The sequence below is a fragment of the Mirounga angustirostris genome, unplaced genomic scaffold, assembly GCF_029215605.1.
Source record: "Mirounga angustirostris isolate CCGP_5_RB_7025 unplaced genomic scaffold, mMirAng1.0.hap1 SCAF_10, whole genome shotgun sequence".
NCBI classification, from domain to species: Eukaryota; Metazoa; Chordata; class Mammalia; order Carnivora; family Phocidae; genus Mirounga; species Mirounga angustirostris.
In genome coordinates this window covers 20,207,445-20,234,182 of record NW_026991718.1, presented here as the reverse complement: position 1 = coordinate 20,234,182, position 26,738 = coordinate 20,207,445, and the positions used below count along the sequence as shown (strand labels likewise).

The 26,738-nt window shown below is 38.5% G+C and overlaps 1 protein-coding gene across 5 annotated transcripts in view; it reads left to right on the top strand.

Moving 5' to 3' along the window:
• ASXL2 (ASXL transcriptional regulator 2) overlaps positions 1 to 26,738 on the top strand; it is a 148,956-nt gene that overhangs the window by 109,543 nt on the left and 12,675 nt on the right. For all 5 annotated transcript variants that reach the window (XM_064571951.1, XM_045884223.3, XM_064571953.1 and 2 more), the window contains 7 exons: positions 3 to 118; positions 4,492 to 4,618; positions 5,408 to 5,551; positions 13,412 to 13,575; positions 18,016 to 18,112; positions 20,772 to 20,877; positions 22,820 to 23,537. In XM_064571951.1, the coding sequence (XP_064428021.1) occupies positions 3 to 118; positions 4,492 to 4,618; positions 5,408 to 5,551; positions 13,412 to 13,575; positions 18,016 to 18,112; positions 20,772 to 20,877; positions 22,820 to 23,537 (1,472 nt within the window). The remainder of the gene's footprint in view (positions 1 to 2; positions 119 to 4,491; positions 4,619 to 5,407; positions 5,552 to 13,411; positions 13,576 to 18,015; positions 18,113 to 20,771; positions 20,878 to 22,819; positions 23,538 to 26,738) is intronic.

The window sequence follows — 26,738 nt, the reverse complement described above, 5'->3', positions numbered from 1 at the left end:
AGTATCGTCTAGACTGTCACAGCCATCTTCTCCCCAGTCAGGCTGCCCATCACCTACCATTCCAGCAGGTAAAGTCATTTCTCCATCACAGAAGCACAGCAAGAAGGCACTAAAGCAGGTAATCATGCTAGTCTGTGTTTACCAAGTCTTACCTCCTACATTAAAAATTCATGATTCTAGAAGTCATTGAAAATTTCTTAAAAGGGCATTAGGTCCTTTTAAGGAAAAATTTCATGCAGTTTCCCACTTTGGATTTAATAATTTATGTACTTGTGTGCTATAGGTTTGTGGTAGCTAGTCTTTTTATCTTTTTTTTTTTTTTAAGATTTTGTTTATTTACTTGACAGAGAGAGACAGCGAGAGACGGAACACAAGCAGGGGGAGTGGGAGAAGGAGAAGCAGGCTTCCTGTGGAGCAGGGAGCCCGATGCGGGGCTTGATCCCAGGACCCTGGGATCATGACCTGAGCTGAAGGCAGACCCTTAATGACTGAGCCACCCAGGCACCCCTTTTTATCACATTTTAAAAGCTCTTTATTCCTAATTTGCTAAGCGGTTTTTGTTTGTGTACATGTTTGTGGTTAAATTATGAATAGGTATTGAACTTTTTGGCTTTGTTTTCTTCAGCATTTATGGAGATGATCAGGTAGCTTTTCTCTTTAAATTTGCTAATATACAGACTTCCATGGCTAGATTTTTTTTTTTTTTTTTTAAAGATTTTATTTATTTGACAGAGAGAGATAGAGCGAGAGAGGGAACACAAGCAGGGGGAGTGGGAGAGGGAGAAGCAGGCTTCCCGCTGAGCAGGGAGCCCGATGCGGGGCTTGATCCCAGGACCCTGAGATCATGGCCCGAGCCAAAGGCAGACGCTTAACAACTGAGCCACCCAGGCGCCCCCATGGCTAGATTTTCTAATGTTAACATATACTTAGCTTTCGGGAATAAACTCTACATGTTTGTTCCATATTTTTTAATATGTTATGGATTTTTCTTTTTTTTCTTTTAAAGATTTTATTTATCTGTTTGAGAGAGAGAATGAGAGAGAGAGAGAGCACATGAGAGGGGGGAGGGTCAGAGGGAGAAGCAGACTCCCCACTGAGCAGGGAGCCCGATGCGAGACTCGATCCTGGGACTCCAGGATCATGACCTGAGCCGAAGGCAGTTGCTTAACCAACTGAGCCACCCAGGCGCCCTGGATTTTTCTTTTTTAAGATTTCTGCTTGGATTTTGCTGTTTTCTTTTACAATTCTTGTACAATTTTGGAATCAGGATGGTTCTAGCATTATAAAATAAGTTGAGTAGCTCTCTGCATTTTTCTAGATTTTTGGAAAACAATTATAGAATTGTTTTCTTAGCACGTCAGTTTCATCTGTTACTGATCTGATTTGATTCCTGCTTTTTGAACTAATTTTAGAAAAAATCTTTTTCTTAATTTTGGATATTTATTTCTCTTAGAAAATGGTCCATTTCATTTATGATTTTTAAAAATATTTGCATGAAGTTGTAGTAGCATTCCTTTATGTTTCTTTTTTGTTCCTCAGTGTTGTTCACTTATAATGTCCCCAGTGCTACTTGCCATTGGTCTGTGTTATTGGGCTTTTCAAAGAACTTTTTTTTTTGAAATGCAAATGGTCAATAAATACAGATTCACTAATAACTGAACATTACAGACTACTTTTTTCCTCAGATTAGTATAAACTGAAGAACTTAATTATCAGGCATTGGCAAGTGTGTGGCTACTGGTAGTTTGCTGGTGGAATATAAATTATTGTACTTTGGAAAGAAATCTTGTGATTATTAAAATTGTGAAGGCACATACCCCATGACTAAGCATTTGAACATTTTGGAACTTAGGATAGAGAAATACAAATATCCATACCAGTTACACACACACACACAGAAAAATATTTGCATTCAAGTTTGTAATAGCAAAAACTTGCAAGTAACCAAATATATATCAATTAAGGGATTCCTTCGTAAATGATGCCATTTGTATATGCAAGATTAGAAGTTTGTAATGTGTTTGTTTTATGTATATTGACCTGGAAGCATCACCACAGTATAATGTTGAATCCCTAAAATTAAGTTGTATTACAACATGTAGAGCGTGATACCATTGACAAAAATAAACCCATACCTACAAAACAATATTATATATATACACATATATATTTAAAGATTTTATTTATTTATTTGACAGAGAGAGAGAGAGACTGTGAGAGAGGGAACACAAGCAGGGGGAGTGGGAGAGGGAGAAGCAGGCTTCCCAATGCGGGGCTCGATCCCAGGACCCTGGGATCATGACCTGAACCAAAGGCAGACGCTTAACGACTGAGCCACCCAGGCGCCCCACAATATTATATTTTTAATAGAAACACGTAAAAAAAAACTCAATAAAGAAAAATAAATTGACTGTAGTTATCTCTGAAGATTAGGGGCAAGACTGAGTGGTGGTCAAGAGAGTTTAACTTTATGTTTGAATTAAATGGTAAAGATATAATCATGTATTATGTAATTGAAATTTTAAAAGTTATTTAGGCCTTAACGTATTAAAAGAAGTATTTAAAGCAAAAGCACTTTTATTAAAAGAGTTTCAGAAATTTGATAGGATTTATTGCTGTGTGCCTGGATAATCTCATAGCAGTTGTATTTTTATAAATTTTTTGAAAGATTTTAAGAAGTATAAGATGCTTCCTTCCACAGGAAAAAGGCATGTATTTTCCTAAACTTTGTTAGATAATGCATGACATGTTTACTACTCCTGTATTATACTCCTATAATCCCAAGAGTTGAATGTATTTTCTTTAAAGAATACCAGTATGAAAAAGTATGTAAGTTAGGTTGTTGGTATGTAAAGTAAGACCTTGCCTCCAATGTATGTTTTTTATAGTGTTAGGTGAGAAAAATTACTTCAATATAAGTTATCCTTTACAACAATGAAGGTTGTTGTTGTTTTTTTTTATTTTAAAATAGAATTAGGAACAGAGTTCATAAACTACTGAGGGAGGAAAAAACTGAGTACAGTTCTTAAATAGAGAGGCTATAAGTTACTCTGTTTCTATCATGTGTCTGAATTTACACCATCACAGCAGGAATAGATGAGAGCAAATGGTTCTATTAAATTTTGGATTAACCTAGAATGATCTGGATATTGTGACAAGGAAAGACCCAGTGGCTGCCACCCAGGATTTTATGTTCTGATTGCAGAGAATGAGAGATAAGCTGTATCAGTGATCAGACAACACTGACAGTTTTTTATACATTGTGCTCCTGCCTTGGCTGTTAAAAATGTTGTAGGTGAATGTAAGTTAGGTCCCTGACTCACTCAGTTCATTCTTTCCTTTGGTAGCTTAGGTCAAGATTAGTTGTTGCACCGTGTCTATATAACATAGCCAGAGATGAGGGTGAAGAGGCAATGGGAACCAAGTAGCCAGTTATTTCACACTTTTTTGCATGATAGTCTTGATGGTTAAAGCTTAAATTGGCAATTTAGCAAGGTCATAGATGTCCAGCCTTCTCCTGAAATGTAGTTTTACTTTCTTAGTTTCTGTGTCTTTTTTTTTTTTAAACCTTGAGTTAAAAAGTTGCCTTCAGGGGCGCCCCTGTGGTTCAGTCGGTTAAGCGGCTGCCTTGGGCTCAAGTCATGGTCCTAGCGTCCTGGGATTGAGCCCCACATTGGGCTCCCTGCTCAGTGGGAAGCCTGCTTCTCCCTCTCCCTCTGCCTGCCACTCTCTCTCTCTCTCTCTGTCAAATAAATAAATAAAATCTTAAAAAAAGAAAAAGGTGCCTTCATATATTTTCATGACTAAACTCTGGGAAGTTGTCATCTTATTCATTCTAAATAGTTTAGTGTATTCTATGAACTAGAAACATTATAGAAATAAAAATATGCTGAAATAGCCAGAAGAAATTATACTATTCTTAGAACCAGTGTTTTGTAACTTTCTTTCCCTTCTATTTATTGTGTTGCTGTAAATTACTGAGGATTTGGTCATTGGGCCAAATCTTACTGCTCTTATAGGAGATCAGAATCAAATAGTTATTTAACACCAATTGTTCAAATGTATCATCTCTGAAATAGACGTAAGCTAAATATTTATATTTCTACATAGAGCCAATGCAAATGGGACTCTGTTTGGTCAAGGGCTTAGAATTTTATTTCCAGAAATGATTAGAAACCTCTAAGTTTCTGCTGCTACAAGTATGGGAAGTCCATGCCTTACTGGTGATTTTTAAGTTCTAAAAATGTTTGTGACTGATTCTCACATCTATACACAAGAGTAATACTGCCCAAAAATATGTAGACTCTTAAGTATCATTTTGGCCTTGTATTTAATTGGTTTCAATTAAATTTTTGTTTACTTTGATAGCTTTCAAAGAAATGGGATGGTCATCATGCTTCTCACCACTTAAAAAGCGGTCATTCACTTCCTGTTATTAATTACTAAAAAATGATGTTATTTTGTTGCTTATAGTCAGTTTGCTTTTTATAGGCTCTAAAACAGCAACAGCAGAAGAAGCAGCAACAGCAGTGCAGGCCGAGCATGTCCATCTCCTCCAACCAGCCTCTCTCTCTGAAGACTGTCAAAGCAACCAGTGACTCTCTACCTGCCAAACCTGGTAGGCAGACTTGGGGTCTTTTCAATGGAAATTTCTTTTTCCAGAATTTTTATGCTGTTTTTCTAATTTGTATACCTTATCATTTATTTTGTAATTACTGGGTTTATTTACGTAGTCTATTACTGCCAGATCATCAGTATAAATCTTTTCAGGATAAATGGGAAAATTTATGCAGAATCATCCATCACATAGTTGTGAAAAAATAAATCGGCGAGATTTGCATGTTAGAATGGAATCAATGACTGACTTTCAAGATGTCTAACCTAGTAATATTTGGACGCCTCTAATCAGTGACCTTACAAAGCTGATGTTGTCAAGACACTCAGACTAAACTCTTCACCAGTTCTCTCCTGTAAAGATAAGTTTTCCTAAGAACATAGGCTACATTTGAGTTTCCATTGGATATAAACACAGCCTTTGGATTTTTGATGTTGTTGTTTGTTTTGTTTTGTTTTTCATCTAACCCAGATTAGAAACAGGCTTTGTATTTTATCACACAATTCATTTTGATACTAGCTGATTATATAGGCCTGCCAAATTTAAATGGTATCTTGCAGAACTTTGCATTTTTGTTAGGAAGGAAATTTACCACCAGAAGCAAATAATGTGCTGGGGAGAAGGAAGTGATTTTATTTTACTTTTTAACTCTGAATTTGCAGACTCAAAACGCATTTGCAGGGTCACATTGCATCATACGTAACTCCTTTTAGTTTGTGTTGAATGATTTAATTGATTGATTTCTATCTATAACCTCAGTGTCACCAGTCTTTGATATATTTTTTCTCTTAGCAATATGGGAAGGAAAGCCATCTGATGGGCAGTCAAGCAGCCCTCAAAACTCAAACTCTAGTTATTCTTGTTCAGTTCAAGTGGAAAATCCCTTGCTGGGCTTGGGGAAGAAGTCATTCCAGAGGTCTGACAGGCTCCACACAAGTAAGTTAATTTACAAAGACTTTGGTTCTGCATCTTAATTTGTCAACTCTGTGTTTGAAATTCATCAGCTGTTTTGTGGTTTCGTTCTTTTTCTGACAATAGGTTGTTTTGTCCAGCATTATTTATGTCTTATTTCTGTGTACGGAAAAGTAAAAGGACTCATAATGAAACATGCCAAACTGACCCTTTTTTCCTGCTCCCTCTGAAATCCCACTAAGGTGGGAATATGGAAATCCAAAGGATTAGATCCATAAGGGTGAAGAAAACAAGGAAGACAACAGATGGGCAAGCAGTGTCAAGAAATTTTGATGAAAACTGGATGCTGAGCAACAGATGCCAATAATAAGCAAGCCAGCTAGGGCTGCAGAACACCAGAAAGAATCAAGAATAGCAGACATCATGTATCGTAGTGGGGAAGGGTGAAGCCTAGGGTTGAAAAGAAGAACTTTTTTTGGAAGTTAATAAGAAGCAGTTTGATGCCTCACTCTAGCAAGAAATAGGTGGTTTATTTTTGAGGTGAAATTACGTACGGACTTCAAACTCAGAGATACCACTTATGGCTGATGGCAGATAATGAGGCAGTGTACTGAAATCAGGGAAATCAAGAAAAATATAAATACTAATAGTGATCCTTCTTCTTGACTTCCAGAATGCTAGTAGAAAGGCATATTTCTGTCACCACAACTTCCTTCCTCCCAGCCCCACCTATGTTCCAGCAGGAGATGGGTGGGTTGGTGCCTAAAGAAATTGAGTAGCCTTGGGGTGCCTGGGTGGCTCAGTCGTTAAGCGTCTGCCTTCGGCTCAGGTCATGGTCCCAGGGTTCTGGGATCGAGCCCCACATCAGGCTCCCCGCTCGGCAGGAAGCCTGCTTCTCCCTCTCCCACTCCCCCTGCTTGTGTTCCCTCTCCCACTCCCCCTGCTTGTGTTCCCTCTCTCGCTGTCTCTCTCTCTCTGTCAAATAAATAAATAAAATCTTTAAAAAATTAAAAAAAAAATTTTAAAAATCTTTTGAATTTTGTCAGCATTGCTGCACATCTTTTAACTTCTATTCTGCTGCTGAGATGTTTACCATCCCAATTCTTACAACTTTTTTTTTAAGATTTTATTTATTTATTTGACAGAGAGAGAGCACAAGCAGGAAGCATGGCAAGCAGAGGGAGAAGCAGGCTCCTCCCTGAGGAAGGAGCCGAATGTGGGACTCAATCCCAGGACCCTGGGATCATGACCTGAGCCGAGGGCAGACGCTTAATGACTGAGCCACCCAGGTGCCCCAAGGATTAGTTATTCTGTACCCATTTATATGTTCCAGACACTTCCAAACTATTAAGTGTGAGAACAGAATTAATAATATTTTCAGACTGCTTTATTTTTTTGTTTTTTGATTTTACAAAATTATTTATTAAAAAGTAAGTAAGATAGCTGCCTGGTGGCTCAGTCAAGTTAAGCATCTGACTCTCGATTTCAGCTCAGGTCATGATCCTCAGTGTCATGAGAATCGAGCTCTGGGTTTGGCATATTAGTATATCTTTTATAAGTGTTTATGTGATTTATGAATATTTTTAACCTTGGGCAGTGGAATTGATGATCAAAGGGTATGCTCAGTTTATGGCAGATATTGCCTCTAAGAAAAATGCACAAGGAGGACAATAAGGCAAAGAAGCTGGCACCCCCAGCAACTTGTAGATTAGGTTTTTACATTTTATTGCTTATATTGTGCCTGGTAATCTTTAAATCATTTCCCCTCCTGCCTTACAACTCACTTAAGCGTCTTCTTGGGTAGCAGGAACAAATTAGATAGGTTCTGCTCTCTGCAGGTGCCAGGACATCTGAGCCACAGCTCCTGCAGGACTGGAAATGCTTCTACATCTCCATCATGTAGCATAATTTTCCAAAAAGCACTGTAATTAAAATTTAAATCAATCCCAGAAAGGCAAGTGTTGGATTTCAAGAATTCTTTTTCCTTTCCTTTCCTTTCTTTTTTTTTTTTTAAAGATTTTATTTATTTATTTGAGAGAGAGAGAATGAGAGACAGAGAGCATGAGAGGGAGGAGGGTCAGAGGGAGAAGCAGACTCCCTGCCAAGCAGGGAGCCCGATGCGGGACTCGATCCTGGGACTCCAGGATCATGACCTGAGCCAAAGGCAGTCACTTAACCAACTGAGCCACCCAGGCGCCCTCCTTTCCTTTTTTTTTTTTAAAGATTTTTATTTTTAAGCAATCTCTACACCCAACATGTGCTTGAACGCACGACCCCAAGATTTAGAGTTGCATGCTCCACTGACTGAGCCAGCCAGGCGCTCCCAGACTCCCAAGAATTCTTTTTTAAATTTTATTTATTTATTTATTTATATATTCTTAAAAATATTTATTTATTTCAGAGAGGGAGGGAGGGAGCACGTGCCCGTGCGAGGAGGAGGGGCAGAGGAAGAGAGAGAGAATCTCAAGCCGACTCTCCACTGAGCTCAGAGCCCAAATCAGGGCTTGATCCCACAATCCTTGAGATCATGACCTAAGCCAAAATCATGAGTTGGATGCTTAACTGAGCAATCCAGGCGCCCTCACAATGAGTATTTTTTAAATGTGTGGAAGAATCTGTACATTTTGTGTAAAACAAATGTAAAACTAAATTAGATAATTCACCTGAAATCTTTTTTAGTTTACATTGGTATAATTTGTTTTAACTGTAGTAAAATAGGGTGTATCATACAGTTTTACATCCCAGATTCAATTAAAAAAAGAACATAGCTCAGATTTTAAGTATAATATGATAGAATACCTAAAGTGGGAAAAATAAAACAAATTAAATAAATAAAACAAAAATATAAAATAAAAAATAAAAATAAAAACAAATAAAATAAATAAAACAAAAAAACCCCCCAAAATAAAATAAATAAATAAAAATAAATAAAACAAAGTCAACTTTACCAAAATTAGAGGACTTAAACTTTAAATTCTAGAAATGAACCAGTTTGTGTGAGGCACATAAAAATATCCTCTGTCACTATTTGATCAATAATAGATCAGAATAATTCACAACTATTTCTCGGTCTCTCTTACGGAGTTAAGTTAAAATTTTAATGGGGCACCTGGCTGGCTCAGTTGGTGGAGCGTGCAACTCTTGATCTCCGGATCATGAGTTCAAGCACCACACTGGGCGTAGAGCTTACTTTAAAAAAATTTATTTTTTTAAAATTTTAACTGAAGTTTGACTCCAATGTAAAGGTACAAAATGAATGCACAAATAGTGAAAACTATTCAGGGAATGCTGACACTATCGTTTCATCAGTCATATGGGAGAGCAGAACTATGATGCTGCTCGCAGTCCCTGGAGCCATTGCAACATTGTTTATGCAAACCAAAACATAGTAACCACTTACGGCGGGGTGTCTGATTAAATGAATCATGGTACATATGTTGGAATAAGGTACAGCTTTTTATTTTTTATTTTTTTTGAAGATTTTATTTATTTATTTGACAGAGAGAGAGAGGGAACACAAGCAGGGGGAGTGGGAGAGGGAGAAGCAGGCTTCCCAATGAGCAGGGAGCCTGATGTGGGTCTCGATCCCAGGACCCTGGGATCATGACCTGAGCCGAAGGCAGACGCTTAACGACTGAGCCAGCCAAGCTCCCCATGGTACAGCTTTTTAAAAAGAAAGAGGTAGCTTTGTAGGTGATAGTTTGGAAAGTAGTTCAAGATACTCAGTGAAACAAAAGACAAAATACAATTGGCATGTATATTGTTATTTCATTTATTCAAATTAAAAATGTCATTTTTTTTTAAAGATTTTATTTATTCATTTGACAGAGATAGATACAGCGAGAGAGGGAACACAAGCAGGGGGAGTGGGAGAGGGAGAAGCAGGCTTCTCGCGGAGCGGGGAGGCCGATGCGGGGCTTGCTCCCAGGACCCTGGGATCATGACCTGAGCTGAAGGCAGATGCTTAACGACTGAGCCACCCAGGTGCCCCAAAATGTCATCTTTGGTAGGAAACCAGGGTTTGAATGTTGAAACCTTTACTTTTCATTTTATATATTTTGGTACTATTTCAGTTTTGGGGACATTTACCTTCATCTCTCAAATGCTTTTTTAATATCATTCAATTGGGGGTGCCTTGGTGGCTCAGTCGTTAAGGGTCTGCCTTCAGCTCAGGTCATGATCCCAGGGTCCTGGGATTGAACCCCACGTCGGGCTCCTTGCTCAGCGGGGAGCCTCCTTCTCCCTCTCCCTCTGCCCGTCCTCCTGCTTGTGTTCCCTCTCTTGCTATCTCTCTGTCAAATATATAAATCTTAAAAAATAATAATTCAATTTGAGAAGTTTTAAAATATTTTATTGTGATTTTTTCTTTATCCCAGGAGTTACTTTGAAGTCTTAAAAATTTTCTTAAAATATATAGGAATTTTTGGGAAAATTTGACAGGTATATGCAGAAGAATGAAACTGGACCACTTTCTTACACCATACACAAAAGTAAACTCAAAATGGTTGAAAGACCTGAATGTGAGACAGGAATCTGAATCCATCAAAATCCTAGAGATCACAGGCAGCAACCTCTTTAACCTCGGCTGCAGCAGCTTCTTGCTAGACACGTCTCAAAAGGCAAGAGAAACAAAAGCAAAAATGAACTATTGGGACTTCATCAAGATAAAAGGTTTTGCATGGTAAAGGAAGCCGTCGACAAAACTAAAAGGCAACCTATGGAATGGGAAAAGATATTTGCAAATGTCTTATCAGATAAAGGTCTAGTATCCAAAATTCTATAAAGAACTTACCAAAGTCAACACCCAAGAAAACCAAAAAAATCCAGTCAAGAAGTGGGCAGAAGACCTACAGATGGCCAACAGACACATGAAAAAAATTGCTTAATATCACTCGGTATCAGGGAAATACAAATCAAAAGCACAATGAGATACCACCTCACACCTGTCAGAATGGCTAAAAGGAACAACTCAGGAAACAACAGATGTTGGCAAGGATGGGGAGAAAGGGGAACACTCTTGCACTGTTGGTGGAAAAGCAAACTGGTGCAGCCATTCTGGAAAACAGTATGGAGGTTCCTCAGAAAGTTAAAAGTAAAGCTACCCTATGACCCAGAAACTGCACTGCTAGGTATTTACCCAAAGGATACAAACATAGTGATTCGAAGGGGGCACATGCACCCAGTGTTTATAGCAGCGGTGTCCACAATAGCCAAACTATGTTAAGAGCCCAGATGTCCATCGACAGATGAATGGATAAAGAAGTGGTGTATATATACAATGGAATATTACTTTCCCATCAAAAAGAATGAAATCTTGCCATTTGCAACGATGTGGGTGGAACTAGAGGGTATTATGCTAAATGAAATAAGTCAGTCAGAGAAAGACAAATACCATAAGATTTCACTCATATGTGGAATTTAAGAAACAAAACAGATGAACATAGGGGAAGGGAAGGAAAAATAAGACGAAAACAGAGAGGGAGGCAAACCATAAGAGACTCTTAACTCTAGGAAACAAACTGAGGGTTGCTGGAGGGGAGGTAATTGCGTGATGGGCATTAAGGAGGGCACTTGATTTAATGAGCTTTGGGTGTTGTAGGCAACTGATGAATTACTAAATTCTGCCTCTAAAACTAATGATACAGTATAGGTTAATTAAATTGAATTTAAATAAAAAATTTAAAGATACATATTGGGATTTGGGGGCACCTGGCTGGATCAGTGTGTAGAACATGTGATTCTTGATTTCATGGTTGGGGCTTCAAGCCCCCCAGTGGGTGTAGAGATTAATTAAAAATAAGGTCTTTAGAAAAAATATATATATTTTATGTTTCTGTTTTGAACTTTTAAATACCTAATAGAGATCATGCACTTTATGATAGCTCTGCCTATAGCTCTATATAGTGATAACGGACTCTGAAGCCACAGCTCTGGGTTTGAATTCCTGCACTGTAACTTAATAGTACAATTTTGGGCCAGTTTCTTACCAAGTCTGGGCCTCATTTTCTTCATCTGTGAAATGTACAATAATAGTGTCCTACTTCATAGGGTTATTTGAAAAATAAGTGAATTAACACATGTCAATGTTTAGAATAGTGCCTGGCACTAATGAAGCCTTATAGAAATGTTTGCTGCTGCTATTATTGATCATTATATGAAATTTACTGAGACCTGATTATTTTATCCCCATCTTTACAATCACATTCTTTAATCATTTTATGCAGCGCTGTTCTGTATTTTATCTGTGACAGTTTCAGTGATAGTAGTACTTTTAGGTCTAAACCTTTTATTTTTGGTTTCTATTGACTCTGTCATAGTAGCATGTCTGCTGGTTTGTCAGGGTAGTCTGTGAGATAGTGCTGGATTTTAATTTGGAGGAATCCTATGGGCCTAACTTAAGGGAATTCCTTTCCTCTTAAGAGAGATTACTTTTGCTTCACCTTCAGCCAGGAACAGAGGTTATCCATATTCAAGATGTGTAGCTTTGTGCATGTATTTCTAACTGTAAGATTTCTGGGTCTTAGATTCTTATGCACATTAAATTTTGCAGTATGTTATCAAATTTTCTTCCAGTAAGATTATATTAATTTGAGACCCATCAGCAGTATTTGACAGTTGTCTTTGCTTTTTCTATGTGTAGTCTCATCACTGTACTGCAGTATTTGCCATTTTGATAGACAAAAAAATGTTCATTGGTTTAACTGGCATTTAAAAAATACTAATACCGTAGCATCTGCTTATGGTTAGTCAGCTGTGAATTACCTATAATTCCCTGTGCTCATTTTTCTCATGGTGATACTTCTTTTTCATATTGACTTATAGATGCACTTAAAATTTTTAAAAAATATCTATCTACCGATCTGTTTATTAATTTAAAGTAAGCTCTACTCTCAGTATGGGGCTTGAACTCATGACCCTGAGATCAAGAGTCGCATGTTCTACCGGGCGCCTGGGTGGCTCAGTTGGTTAAGCGACTGCCTTTGGCTCAGGTCATGGTCCCAGGGTCCTGGGATCGAGCCCCGCATCGGGCTCCCTGCTCCGCAGGAAGCCTGCTTCTCCCTCCCCCACTCCCCCTGCTTGTGTTCCCTCTCTTGCTGTGTCTCTCTCTGTCAAATAAATAAATCTTTTAAAAAAAAAGAGTCGCATGTTCTACCAACTGAGTCAGCCAGGCACCCCATAGAGATGCACATTTATTTATTTTAGAAGGTTTTATTTGAGAGAGAGAGAGTGCACAAGCGGTGGGGAGGGTATGGAGGCACAGAGGGAGAAGGAGAAGCAGAATCCCCGCTGAGCAGGAAGCCCATGCGCGGCTCTATCTCAGGACCTTGAGGTCATGACTTGAGCTGAACGCAGTCGCTTAACCGACTAAGCCACCTAGGCGCCCCTAGATGCACTTTTAATATGAAAAATCGTGCAGTTTTGTCATGATTTGCAAATATTTTTGGCAAGTTAGTCTTGTTTATAATATTTTTTGTTATTTACATTTGAAGACTGTGTACTCAAGGTTGTCAGTCATTTGCAAGACTATAGATTGTGACTAATTCTTGAATCCACTAAGGTGTTCAGTTCCAACAGTTTTAGGTAATCAAAACTAAAATTAATGAGAAAGTTTTGGTGGCAAAGGAAAGAGGATCTCAGTATGATATATATAGAGATTTGAATTTTTCTGGATTTTTTGGATCATTTTGTGTATGTGTCATGCCTTGCTTTTATTAGTCTTCGAAGAAATTTCTAAAACCTTTAGGTAGGTGTTCCCTTCTTCACAGTCTGATATTTAAAGTAGTTACAACTGTGCTTTTTTTTGCACTGTAGAGTAAGCTATACTTTAGATAGAAGCAAGAATGTAAAGGAGGCCCAAATGATTCTTTTCCCCTATTTTTGTAGGGCAAATGAAAAGGACTAAATGTGCTGAAATTGATGTTGAGACACCAGACTCCATTCTGGTTAATACAAATCTACGAGCACTGATCAACAAGCACACCTTTTCAGTCCTTCCTGGAGATTGCCAACAGCGACTGCTTTTACTCCTTCCAGAGGTGGATCGACAGGTGCGTTATTTTCAAGCATAAGCAGTTTTTTAAAAACCTTCTGAGGCTTTCTTCACTCATCCCCTTTAACACTCCTTAAAACTTTTTAAATAGCTTTTTATATATACTTGTAAAGAAGTGGTATCAAAGGTACTAAGACAAGAAATAAGAATATTTTTATGTAAGTGTTCTTAATAGTTTTGCCCTGTAAGTCTTAGAAAAGAAAAAAACTCTTATCAGAATATCAAGATTATGGAATAAAATTTGTGTAGCTATCATATTAGGAGGTAAGGTATTCATTGAATACAGTCCAGGAGGAAGAGTTGTCTTGTTTAAGATATTTAACAGGGATTTTTTAATGGAATTTTTTTTTAAACATTTTTTTTTTTTTTAAGATTTTATTTATTTATTTGAGACAGAGAGAATGAGAGACAGAGAGCATGAGAGGGAGGAGGGTCAGAGGGAGAAGCAGACTCCCTGCCGAGCAGGGAGCCCGATGCGGGACTCGATCCCGGGACTCCAGGATCATCACCTGAGCCGAAGGCAGTCGCTTAACCAACTGAGCCACCCAGGCGCCCTAATGGATTTTTTGAAGGGAGAATGAATGTTAATTATTTTCATTCTTTTGTTAGATTTTTTTTTTTTAAGATTTTATTTATTTATTTGACAGAGAGAGAGATAGCGAGAGCAGGAACACAAGCAGGGGGAGTGGGAGAGGGAGTAGCAGGCTTCCTGCCGAGCAAGGAGCCCAATGTGGGCTCGATCCCAGGGCCCTGGGATCATGACCTGAGCCGAAGGCAGCAGTCGCTTAACGACTGAGCCACCCAGGCACCCCTTTTGTGAGATTTTTAAAAACAAAACATTTATTGTTTTCATAATAAAGAACTTTAAAAACCCAATAAATTACACTCTTAAAAAAAAGATAGCTAGAAGAAATTCCAAAAGTTTGGGAAAGTCTAGGTAGGGACCGGAGAGATTTTGGTTGGTCAGGAATAAGGTCAAGATCTGAGACTTAGGCTTTTATCCAGGAAAGAGTGACTAACAAGTCACTCCCCCTTCTGATCATCTCTTTCCTCCTCTACAAAAGGAAGATAGGACCATTATGATTTTTAAGGTTTATTCAATTCTGAGGGGTTTTTTATTCATTATTATTTCCAAACACATACTGTGTTCTTAAGTAATCTGATAGCCCTCCCCTTTTTTCCTAATCATTATAAAAACAAGATGAGAGGTATTTTCCCTAGTTTACAGTAAGAAAACTAGATTTATACCCTGGTTTGTGGTAAGAGATTAAAGGAGAGTAAGTAAGTTACACATCATCCTAGCTAATTGTGTCAAAACAAAATATTTCTAATTCTGAAAATTATCTATTAAACTGTATTGATACTAGTTTCAATCGCATAATGATGTAAATTAGCACATGGGAAAGCAGGCCAGATTCCATTTCCAGAAGTAAGTCAGGTACGCTACCAGCCATAGGGCAAAGAAGTAAGTAAAGCTGATCCTTCCCCACTACTGCTTTTCCCTTCTTAAAACTTCTTGGGGAAATTACAGTTTTGGGGATGCCCACCTTTTGGTTCGAACAAGTTAGGAAGCTAATGTTTCTGCAGAGTTTTTAAAGAACTTCTCATTGGGGATTGCTCTCGTCTTTTTTAACAGCTCAGGTTATTAGGTTGAGAATAAGATAGGACCTAACTGAAGGCCTATCTCTAGAACTCTAGTGCAGGTTTCTTAGAACTGTCTTTTGACTAATGGCCCTTATCCTCTCTCTGGAGAAGGATTGCCACATAAAATTTTAGAATGAAAAGGGACCTTGTAAGTTATCTGTTCAATTTCCCATGGAGTACAGTTGTGTGGAGAATTCTTAATAGGAAGTTACTTGGCCTTTTTTGAGTACGGTAAGAACACAGTAACCTGAGAAATAATGTCCTTAACGTATAGAAGTATGGAGCTTGAATCAACTTTTCTGTCAGATGCAATTTAGAGTGTTTATATAGAATCTTGGTTATTACTAGGACGAAACATTGAAAACCGTATTTCATTGTATGGATTGCCCAGCCATGAAGTAAAAATAATTTAGACCAAAGAAAAGAAAACAGGAGGGGAGTGGATTAAAGCATCTCTCTAGATATATTTAAAGGTCTATCATTTGAAAGAGATAAACTTTTTTGTTTCTCCAGAAAGCAGATGTGAAGTTAAAATAACCTTTTTTTTTTTTTTTAACAGCTACAGCTGTTAAAGTGGATTGACTTGTGATGGAGTAACTTACTTGTCACTGGACTATTCAAGCTTAGGTTGGATGACCTGTTCTGATAGGGAAGACCATTACCCTCTGCCAACTCTCTAGAGTACAAATCGGCAGTCAGCAAACTTGGGCCAGTTTCAGCCCACTTGCCTGTTTTTTTTTTTTTTAAAGATTTTATTTATTTATTTGTGAGAGAGCACATGAGAGGGGGGAGGGTCAGAGGGAGAAGCAGACTCCCTGCCGAGCAGGGAGCCCGATGCGGGACTCGATCCAGGGACTCCAGGATCGTGACCTGAGCCGAAGGCAGTCGCTTAACCAACTGAGCCACCCAGGCGCCCCTTGCCTGTTTTTGTAAATAAAGCTTTATCGACATATTTCCACCTTCATTGGCTTACATATGGTATACAGCTATGTTCGTGCGGCCATGGCAGCATTAGATGTAGTTGCCACAGAGTCCCTGTGGCCTTCAAAGCCTAAAATAATTGCAATCTCTCCTTTGGCAGAAATAGTTCACCAATTTCTGCCCTAGAGCTGGGGGGGGGGGGGGGCAGGTAACGTGGGCCCAGATAGATGTAGAAAGTGAAGTTGGTTGAGAAGCGTTCCTCAATCCCTAGGATGTCCCAGTAGTTACTTAAATTTTCTTCAGAAAATTGTTTTTGACTTAAAGGTTACATTTAAGTTTTTAATACACCTAGAATTTTTTTTTGTATTGCTCTGAAATTGGGCTTCAACTTTATTTTCTCCTTAATAATAGATAACCGGTTGTTTCACCACTACATATTTAATATAACCATCTTTTTCTCACAATTTGAAATACGATCTTCGTTATATATTCTGTGCACTTACATGCAGTATGTGTTTATACGTACCCTCCACTTTTCCACTCATTTCTTCATTCCTTCTAATGTTAGTAATAATTGTTTTGACTGCAGTGGCTTTGGATGTGATATGTTTAATAATTGGAAAGGCGATTTTTCTTATTTTTTCCTTATGAACTGTAAAATCATTTTGTTAAAAAAATACAAAATTGTTTTGTTAATGAAAAATCTGCATGGGGTTCTGGTTGGAATGTAGATGGTAACTATGGGGAGAATGTCAATTTTATTAAGCTTTTCTGTCTAAATTTTTTTCAGATCTTGTGTTTTATGTCCTTATATAAGATTTATGGTTCTAAACCAAGATAGGAAATCAGAATCTCTAATAGAATCTTAAAACCTTTTGGCAAGACATCACAAATCAAGTCAGTGGGCAGATAAATTAGGGGAAATTTTTTAGTGTATGTTACAGTTTTACTATGAATAGTATGTAAAGGATTCTCACAAATTGATAATAAAAATAAGCAGCCTTATAGAAAAATATGCAAAATGATAAGAATTTCACAAGGTGATAAATCTGAATATTTAATAAACATGCAAAAAGTTGAACAGAACTCCAATAGTCAAGATAAAGGAAATTTTTACATTTCAAACCCTTTAGACTGGCAAAAATTAAATAATTTAGTTTACAAATATTGTTCACAGGATAAAGAGTATGCTCATATATTTCGGGTAGAAATATGAATTGTTGTAGTCTTTTTGGAAAATAATCTAACAATACCTTGTTACAGACACAGATATTTCTTTGCTTTTAGAACTTATTCCACAGAAGTAAAAGCCCTAGTATATTCATCTTTGCCAGAATGCTAATATTGCAGTGTGGTTGATTGTGGGAAAACACTAGAAACAAGGTTCATGTTTATGATTAAGAAACTGGTAAATGAATTAAGGTGCATGCATCCAGTGAAATAATATGCAGCTATTATAAAGGAGCTAACACTATGCCAGTTGACTTGGAGAGACATGCACAATGTATTATGTGAGAAAAATAAGATTCAGAGCTTGGTCTGGAGCTTGGTCACAGTTTTATAAAACAAATAATAAACCTCTCAGGAAAAAACTTCTTACACGTAGATTTATTTGTTTGCGGATGATTCTTTGAGTATAATTAATGGGGAATGGAATTGAAAGTAGAAGAAGGAGGAGAGGTAAACAGGAAATAAATTTATTAGAAAAAATGATATATTATAAAATAGTAGTATCCATAATAAGCAGCATGGTATGATATAGTCATGTTTCTATAAAAGTAAATGTATATACATTCTTCTCTAAAACGAAAGAAAGTTCAATTCCACATTTGGCTTTCTTTGTAAGCTTCTCTTGGCTTATTCTTTGACCCAGGTTGGTCCAGATGGTCTGATGAAGTTAAATGGCTCAGCCCTTAACAATGAGTTCTTCACTTCAGCAGCCCAAGGCTGGAAGGAAAGACTCTCAGAAGGTAAGTGTTCAACCTTATGTGCCTCCTAGATTGTATATGTACTTGGAGCTACTATGAGGGCAGATTGGCCCCTCTATGCCTCAGTGAGTTTTTGAGCTAAGGACGAGATGCTTCCATGGGGTAGAACTAGCTATCCTGTGTGAAACACTATACTGACTTTTTTCTGGAGCCTATGTAACCAGGTCTGGCTCCAGATGGAGTCTGGCAATGTTCCTTTAAGAAGTCAAAGTCACCTTTCAATTTAGGGAAACTAAACAAATACAGATTTTAAGGCCCTCTTCCTCAATATTTTTATCAGTGATCAGATTCTGATCAAGATTTTGATTCAGTGATTCTTGGTTAATGCCTAGGAATTGAAATTTTAATAAGCAGAGTATAGAATTAGAGTTACAGTGTTCGCTTATGTTTGTTTTTCAGTACACATGGAATACAAACTAACACTTGAAAGGTCATATGAAGTTATACCAAGGCATAGCTTAAAACAACTGTGAAAAGCTTTAAAATGAATACATTTGTTTTTTTTTTTTAATGAATACATTTGTAAGGAGAGCAATTACGAATGCTATTCATTGCTGACATTTTGTCAGATCACTAGCATTTAGAGTTAATTGACCAGCTAATTAATATCTATATTGTTCACTGCACTTGTTGACATTTGCCTTCCTATTGTTTTGAGCTTTTTTTAAATTGTTTTGGGGGGACAAATTCTGTATAGAAAGGCTCTCTCACTGATTACTCTGGTCCTATCAAAGATTTCCTTGAGCAGAGACCACTTTTTTTTTTTTTTTCTGAAAGAGCTGCAATCACACAAGCACTTTAAAACATATGCATTACTATTACCTTTCTTTAAGAATAATTTGATAAGGGGTGCCTGGGTGGCTCAGTCGGTTAAGCAGCTGCCTTCGGTTCAGGTCATGATCCCAGGGTCCTGAGATCGAGCCCTGCATCAGGTTCCTTGCTCAGCGGAGAGCCTGCTTCTCCCTCTCCCTCTGCCTGCCTGCCGCTCCCCCTGCTTGTGCTCTCTAGCTCTCCCTGTCTCAAATAAATAAATAAAATCTTTAAAAAAAAAAAAAAGTAATTTGATAAAGGTTTTATGCCCCGCCCAACTCCCCATTTTTTTGTTTTTGAGAGAAAGAGAGAGCAAACTGTGGCAAGGGGGTGGGGGGCAGAGGGAGAGAGAGAATCTTAAGCAGGCTCATGCCCAGTGCAGAGCTGGAAGCAGGGCTTAATCTCTGGACGCTGAGATCATGCCCTGAGCCGAAATCGGGACTGTTAACGACTGAGCCACCCAGGCGCTCGCCCGCCTGGTTCCCCCACCACCCGGTTTTTTAAAATAGGTATTATCATCAGTGATACCTTGGTCGTTATCAGTGTTACTTTTCTTTCTTTTTCTTTTTTTTTTCATATAAGCAGTCACTGCTATACCTAGTCATTTATTTTATGAGCAGCAAAAACTTTGAGCACTGTACACACGTGAACAGAATTCAATACTTTTTATTCCTCATTCTCTCGTGCACAGTAAACTCAATGAAAAAGTAGTTATGGGTTGGACTCTGACAGGCAGAGTCCTCTTTTCCTTTTTTTTTTTTTTTTTTTTAATTTTATTTATTTATTTGACAGAGAGACACAGCGAGAGAGAGAGAACACAAGCAGGGGGAGTGGGAGAGGGAGAAGCAGGCTTCCCGCCGAGCAGGGAGCCCGACACGGGGCTCGATCCCAGGACCCTGGGATCATGACCTGAGCCGAAGGCAGATGCTTAACGACTGAGCCACCCAGGCACCCCCAGAGTCCTCTTTTCCTACTCTTATGCCCAGGACTGTGTCCTGGAACACTTTTCCTTCCTATCCTCTTATCCCAAAGAGACCTAAACTTGAAGTCTACCATTTCTACCTCTTTTTCCTTGATGTCCTGGGTATTAGAGTAAAAAAGAGAGCAACCTTTCTGAGCCGCAGTTTGAAGATGGCCTACCCAGCACATTCAGCTGTCCTCTGCTGTTAGAGTGGGAGGGATTGAAGTGCTTGGTGATATATGCAAATAAATGTCATTTTCAGAGCAGTGCGGTCATTGGCATGTTGAGCACTTTATTGGCAAGGCACTAGAGTGGTACAATTTCTGGAGCAATTAGAAAACTGATGACTCCCAAATAACTCCCTATGGTTTTACTGGAACCTCAACTGCCTATAAGCAGGATCACAGGTCACAGCTGTTCATTATGCAGTTAGAGATAAAAGGCACAAAATAACAAGTTGCCTGAGAGAAACAGAACTTTAAAATAACAAAATGCCCAGTGGCATTATTTACTGAAACCACGTGACTCTTTTTGCAGTGGGAAAGAAATGACAAAGTCAAGGTTAGTGATAAAAGAAATCTGTGGGGAATATGATGTTTGGAACAGGAGGGAGGTGCTACAGGAGAGCCCAGAGAAAAGGCACAGGTGGCCTCAGCTGAGTACTGGAAACTGCATGCAGTGGTGTGCAAGCATTGTATGTCCCCCAGTGGCTTCCAGGGGCTCCTTTCCAGTGAGGAACTGTGGGAAATTTCTCTTACTTTCACATGATAGTATTCTGACTCCTGCATGAGACTTTCATGATTCACAAATAGTTAAAAGTTACAAACAGCATATTTCTATTGAATATCTTTTTTTTTTTGTACATTACAGGTGAGTTTACACCTGAGATGCAAGTGAGAATTCGACAAGAGATTGAGAAGGAGAAAAAAGTAGAGCCATGGAAAGAACAATTCTTTGAAAGCTACTATGGTCAGAGGTAATACCAAGACAGGTTCTGTAAACCAAATGTGAATTCCTACATATATCTCACACCGTGTTTCATCTTAACTACCTCTCCAGCAATTCTAGTCCTTAATTTCCTTCTATTATTTCACCAGTTCTTTTTAACTAAGAATTTTTTTTCTTTTTGTGAATCATGCGTGCACAGAATTGGGTTCCTTGACTCTTGACACATTACCATTGTGGGTGGGATGGTTTCATTAAAAAAAAAAAATGTATTATCTTGAATTGGAATCCCTTTCTTTGAATAGACTGAATAGTTCTTATGAATAATTTTATAAGTTATAAGAATGCTGAAGTTCAGTACATTTTTTCTAGTAGTTAATTATCCCACAAGATGGTAATTTATCCAGAATCACCAAGGAATCCTAGGAATCCCATAATATGGACCATTACACCCAGGGCATCATTAAACAGCCTCTTCTCTCTAGAAGGCACTCTGGCGGGTCTTCATAGCTGAATGAAGATACAAACTCTGTTCTCAAGGGGATGTACGTTAAATTTTTTTTTTTTTTAATAAAATATCCGAAAAGAAGTTAATGGGGACATTTAAATAGATGACAGTGGAGCTATATTGTTTGAAGTAGAATTGAACATCCAAAGATTTATTGGTTTGTCTCCCTTCTTGCCTTCTGCATACCTAATGGCAATCCTTAAGGACACTCTGTAACCACGGTTTGACAACTAATGGCTCTTTTTCTTATTTCCCAGTAGTTCATTGATCCCCTTTATGGTCACGTAGGAAGTGATTCCTATTGTGATTAAGAGTCTCACGTATGGGTACGCCTGGCCGGCTCAATCAGTAGAGTGTGTAACTCTTGATCTTGGGATTGTGTGTTTGAGCCATGTTGGTCTTAAAAAAAAAAAAAAGTCTCACATACTGATCTACACTCTTGGTATGAGCTTTGAGCCCTTCTGCATAAATGATGGTGTATCCATTTAGACTGTTATTGCAGGTAGCTGTCACTCCGTAAATATTGTTAATTTCCTCTATAGGCATTGTAGGAATTTCTGGGTCTTTCTGTTTTCAGCTGTTAACTTTTTTTTGCCAGTTTTTACAGAGGACTGTTTTTTATTATTGTCTAGTTTTGTTGTTAGCCACTCCCATTTCAGAGGTGCAGTACTGATCATTTGAAGTCACCAAAGAGGGTCCCTTGCTTTTGTCTGGTTAAACAGTGTTCCAAAACATTATGAAGAGTCTCTAGTGACTCCCGCTGAGTAGCCTAGTTCTAGCGAGGCCACACTGTGGAAGTCCCAGTTGACCTTCACTCCCAGGATAGCTCAGAGGCATTGATCTCAGAATTAAAGAGCTATAGTAAGTGAAGTGTAAATGGGCTTTCCAGAAACTCCAGAGTTCTAATTTTCTGAAGAACATTGACAGCCACCTCCTACTATCTCCTCAGGGGCCCGTAGATTTCTTCGGCCCTCCTTTCTGCAGGTGCTACAGAGCAGAGTTGATCAGAGTACCTGGGTCTTGGCCTTCTTTCACTTGCCTTGTGGGTAGTCTGTGATGTTTGCCTCTAGAAAAGGTAGCCCCTCTTATAAACATAAGTAATAATGATAATTAACATTATTGAGCTTTAATATGTGCTAAGTACTGTTCTAAGTACTTTATATGCATAATTAATCACACCAACAGTATAAAGTGATGAACCTCAGTATATAATGAAGAAACTGAGATACAAAAGACTTACTTAACATCACATGGATGTATCAGAGCCAGGATTTGCATCCAGGCACTCGAGCTCCAGAACTTCACTACTACTACTAATAATAGTAATAATAATAGTGATGATACATGAAGAATACCTACTATATGTCAGGGTTTCTTCTAGGCATTGCCATATACTATTATCTCCTAACACTTTCAATAACATAGGCCTTTTTCAACTAGAATATTTTTTCCTTCCACCTTTTAGTTCTGGTCTGAGCCTTGAGGATTCAAAGAAATTGACAGCCTCGCCCAGTGATCTCAAAGTAAAGAAAACCCCAGCTGAGCAACCAAAATCCATGCTCCCTTCAGAGGCCTCACCTGTCGGTATAGTCCCAGTAATTCCCCAGTTAGGGTCTAAAGAAGAAGTGGTGCAAATGCCATCCCCAGTAAGAAAAGAAGAGCATGAAGGCCAAGACATGGTGCAGCCAAACCCCAAATCCACAGAGCCCCTACTTCCCTCAGCAAGCAATACACAAGAGCTTAGCAGCATTCTTCCCATCAAGTGCCCAAAGGATGATGATCTCTTGGAGCAGAAGCCAGTTGCCTCTGCTGAACAGGAGTCTGAGAAGGAGAATCATCTCACTACAGTTTCTAATTATAACAAAGATGAAAGCCAAGAAGCTTTAGTTACATCCCCAAACAAACCCAAGAGTCCTGGGGTGGAAAAACCAGTAATGAAGCCCATAGCAGAAGCAGGTCCACAGGATATCACTGCGAAAGAACCTCCATCAGCTCTGGTTGATCACAGCCCAGAAAGCCTCAAGAGGAAATCTTGTCTCATCCAAGAAGAGGCCCCCGTGAGCTGGGAGAAAAGGCCACGTGTCACGGAGAATCGCCAGTACCAGCAGCCATTTCAAGTCTCGCCACAGCCCTTTCTCAGTAGAGGGGACAGGATCCAGGTGCGAAAAGTACCACCTCTCAAGGTAAGAGAGTGGGAAGAATTGAAAAAGAGAGAATGTATGAACAGTAAGTTTCTGGTCTTATTAAATTTCAAGTCATTTGTGGTATTTCATAACGCAGTTGTATATATGTGATAAGCCTGTGACTGTGTTCTAACATGAACAAAATTATTAATAAACAGGCATTTAGAACTGCATTCCCAAGGATCTTTATTAGTGGTTGAGTAAGTAATGGATATCTAATTAATGAGACCACCTCCACCCACCCTCCCTGCTGGCTACTCTTACATCTTAAGATAGTTGTGGAAATTATTCTGTCTCATGTGACAACATAAGAAATATAAACAGAAGGAAGCCATTGGCTTTTTTGTGGCAAGAGCCGTGATACTTAAGTGTACCCTGGCCCTTTTCTTACTGCCATAACTGATTTGATGTTCTGTGGCTCTAGAACTACCTTTAGTTCCATCTTTTTGAAGGAAACCTCTATGGTTGCCATGGGTCACTGCTGGTTACTTGAGGGACATGAGTAAGGTTGGATAGCCTTGTTAAGCTCTGTTGCTCAGGCTGTGTCACTGACTTCCATGTTAGCATTCTATTGCTGCTTATCAAATCTTTCACGTGCATAAAGCAGTATCCTTATCTTAGTATATAAAGACTGCATCTAACCAGTAGTGAGCCCTTTAAAACCCAAACACATTTTTACTTCTGATCTAAAGGTTTACTAATACTTGGGCTTGTGCTTAATATCAGCTTGCAGTTCATTTATTCACTTAATAAATAGTATATGTTAATAAATTTTTCCTAGTGGTATTCATTAATACTATTGTGTCTACTGTGCGCCAGGCACTGGGTATTACTCATTCACGTTAGGATATACGTAGAAAAAAAAGGCACATAGAAATACTTTTTCCCCCTTTTTTATTTAACTTAGATGAACCAAAGTTCGTTCCATCAGGACATATCCCTTAGAAACATTCAGTTGCTAGTACTTGACCCATTTCATTTGCTATGTATTTCTCTCTCATTTTGCGTCTTATTACTAATCGTATGACATTCTCATTACTTTTTAATTTTAAGATTTGTGCACCTAGGAATCTCCCTTTTTAAAAAATGTTTGCCACTTTTCTACCATTAACATACCTTGCATGCTTTGCCGGAGATTGTGATTTTTTTATGAAAATCATTTTACCATTCTTTTTTTCCCCACTTTTACTGTTATAAAAATATTAGAAACCTTTCTGTAATGAATGTCAGTCAGAACTTCTATGCAGACCCGAGAGCCGAGTTACATTTTAGGTTTTACTTTATATAAATGATACTGGGTAAGATTCATCATTTCTGTTTCCTCATCTGTATAGAGGCAGAATTACATGCTACTTGGTCTGCTTTCTCTAATCCAGAGAGGCTCCACACTGAAAACTTAAGTCTACCATGACCGTATTATTGTTATTTAATTTTTTCCCTTTTGCTTTCTTCTCCTTTCTCATCCCCCTCCACCCCCCCACAGAATATTTTCTACCAGAAGTTGCTTTAATAACTCTTACCTTAGGCCGTATCTCAAATCCCACTTTCTTAGACAAAACTTAATGTAATTTATAACAGCAAAATCTTTTAACTAAAACTTAAGTAGAAAAATAAAATTTTAGTTTATTACAAATGTTATACAAGTGTATATATGTAAGTTATATACGTGCATATGTGTGCACACATTACAACATGGGTATCTGTAACATCATATGTATGGGGGCGGAGATGGAAAACTGTGTTTCCTCTTTGGTATATGTTTATTTATTTTTTAAAGATTTTATTATTTGAGAGTGAGAGAGCGCACAAGTGGAAACAGGAGCGGGGCTGGGGATGGTGGTGGGGGAGAGGGAGAGGGAGAAGCAGACTCCCTACTCAGCAGGGAGCCCGATGTAGGGCTTAATCCCAGGACCCTGGGATCACGACCCGAGCTGAAGGCAGATGCTTAACCAACTGAGCCACCCAGGCGCCCCATCTATTCAGTATATATGAAAAGAATTTACCTTGCTCTACCAGGATAGCGCTTCTTGGTATTAAATTGTTACCAGTGCCCAGACACCATTGAGCCCTTAGTGCTTACAGAGTGTAACATCTCATTTATTCCACATAAACAGGTAATAGAGCTATTTACATAAATAACTGAAACTCATTATTTTTACATATTAAGACTTTTTATTAGAACCACTTTTAATGAATTTATCAACATGTTAGTAATGATTTTCAGTCATTACAATAGATATTATTTATTCTGCTAGGTATGTTGTTATTCTCAAGATTATTCTGATGTAAGGTTGTTTGTCCCTATATACAATTCCCCTAAACAACTGTGCTTTTACTTTCTTGGATTTAATTTTCTGGTTTTACCTACTTTCTACCTGTCCTAGTGGTCTCTTCTAGGTGATATTACCAAGGGGCAACAATTGCTTCTTTCCCTCTATTGGTAGCTTCTAAAATACTGTGCAGTTAGATGTAAAAGAGACTCAGTGTTTAAGAGAGAGATTAGGTACATCTCCTGACGTGAGACGTGTGGCCTGTGACGCCTGTGACGATCCCACTGCTCTGACTTCTCAATGACGGAGAATCTGTTTCTCAGGACTGCTGAGCTTTTGAGAAATGGATATTGCAAATAATGAAAAATTTTTAGTGACTTTACTATTCTTAATTTTTTTTTTTTAAAGATTTTATTTATTTATTTGAGAGAGAGAGAATGAGAGAGAGAGAACACATGAGAGGGGATAGGGTCAGAGGACGAAGCAGACTCCCTGCCGAGCAGGGAGCCCGATGCGGGACTCGATCCAGGGATTTCAGGATCATGACCTGAGCCGAAGGCAGTCGCTTAACCAACTGAGCCACCCAGGCGCCCTTTACTATTCTTAATTTTAAGGAGTTCCGAAAAGATAACATGCATTTCCTTAGAGCCCTGTGGCTTAATTTTTCTTTTCTTTTTTTTTTTTTTTTAAAGATTTTATTTATTTATTTGAGACAGAGAGAATGAGAGAGACAGAGCACATGAGAGGGGGGAGGGTCAGAGGGAGAAGCAGACTCCCTGCTGAGCAGGGAGCCCGATGCGGGACTCGATCCAGGGACTCGATCCAGGGACTCCGGGATCATGACCTGAGCCGAAGGCAGTCGCTTAACCAACTGAGCCACCCAGGCGCCCCAATTTTTCTTTTTTTTAATTAAATGCCCTAGAAAATCTGT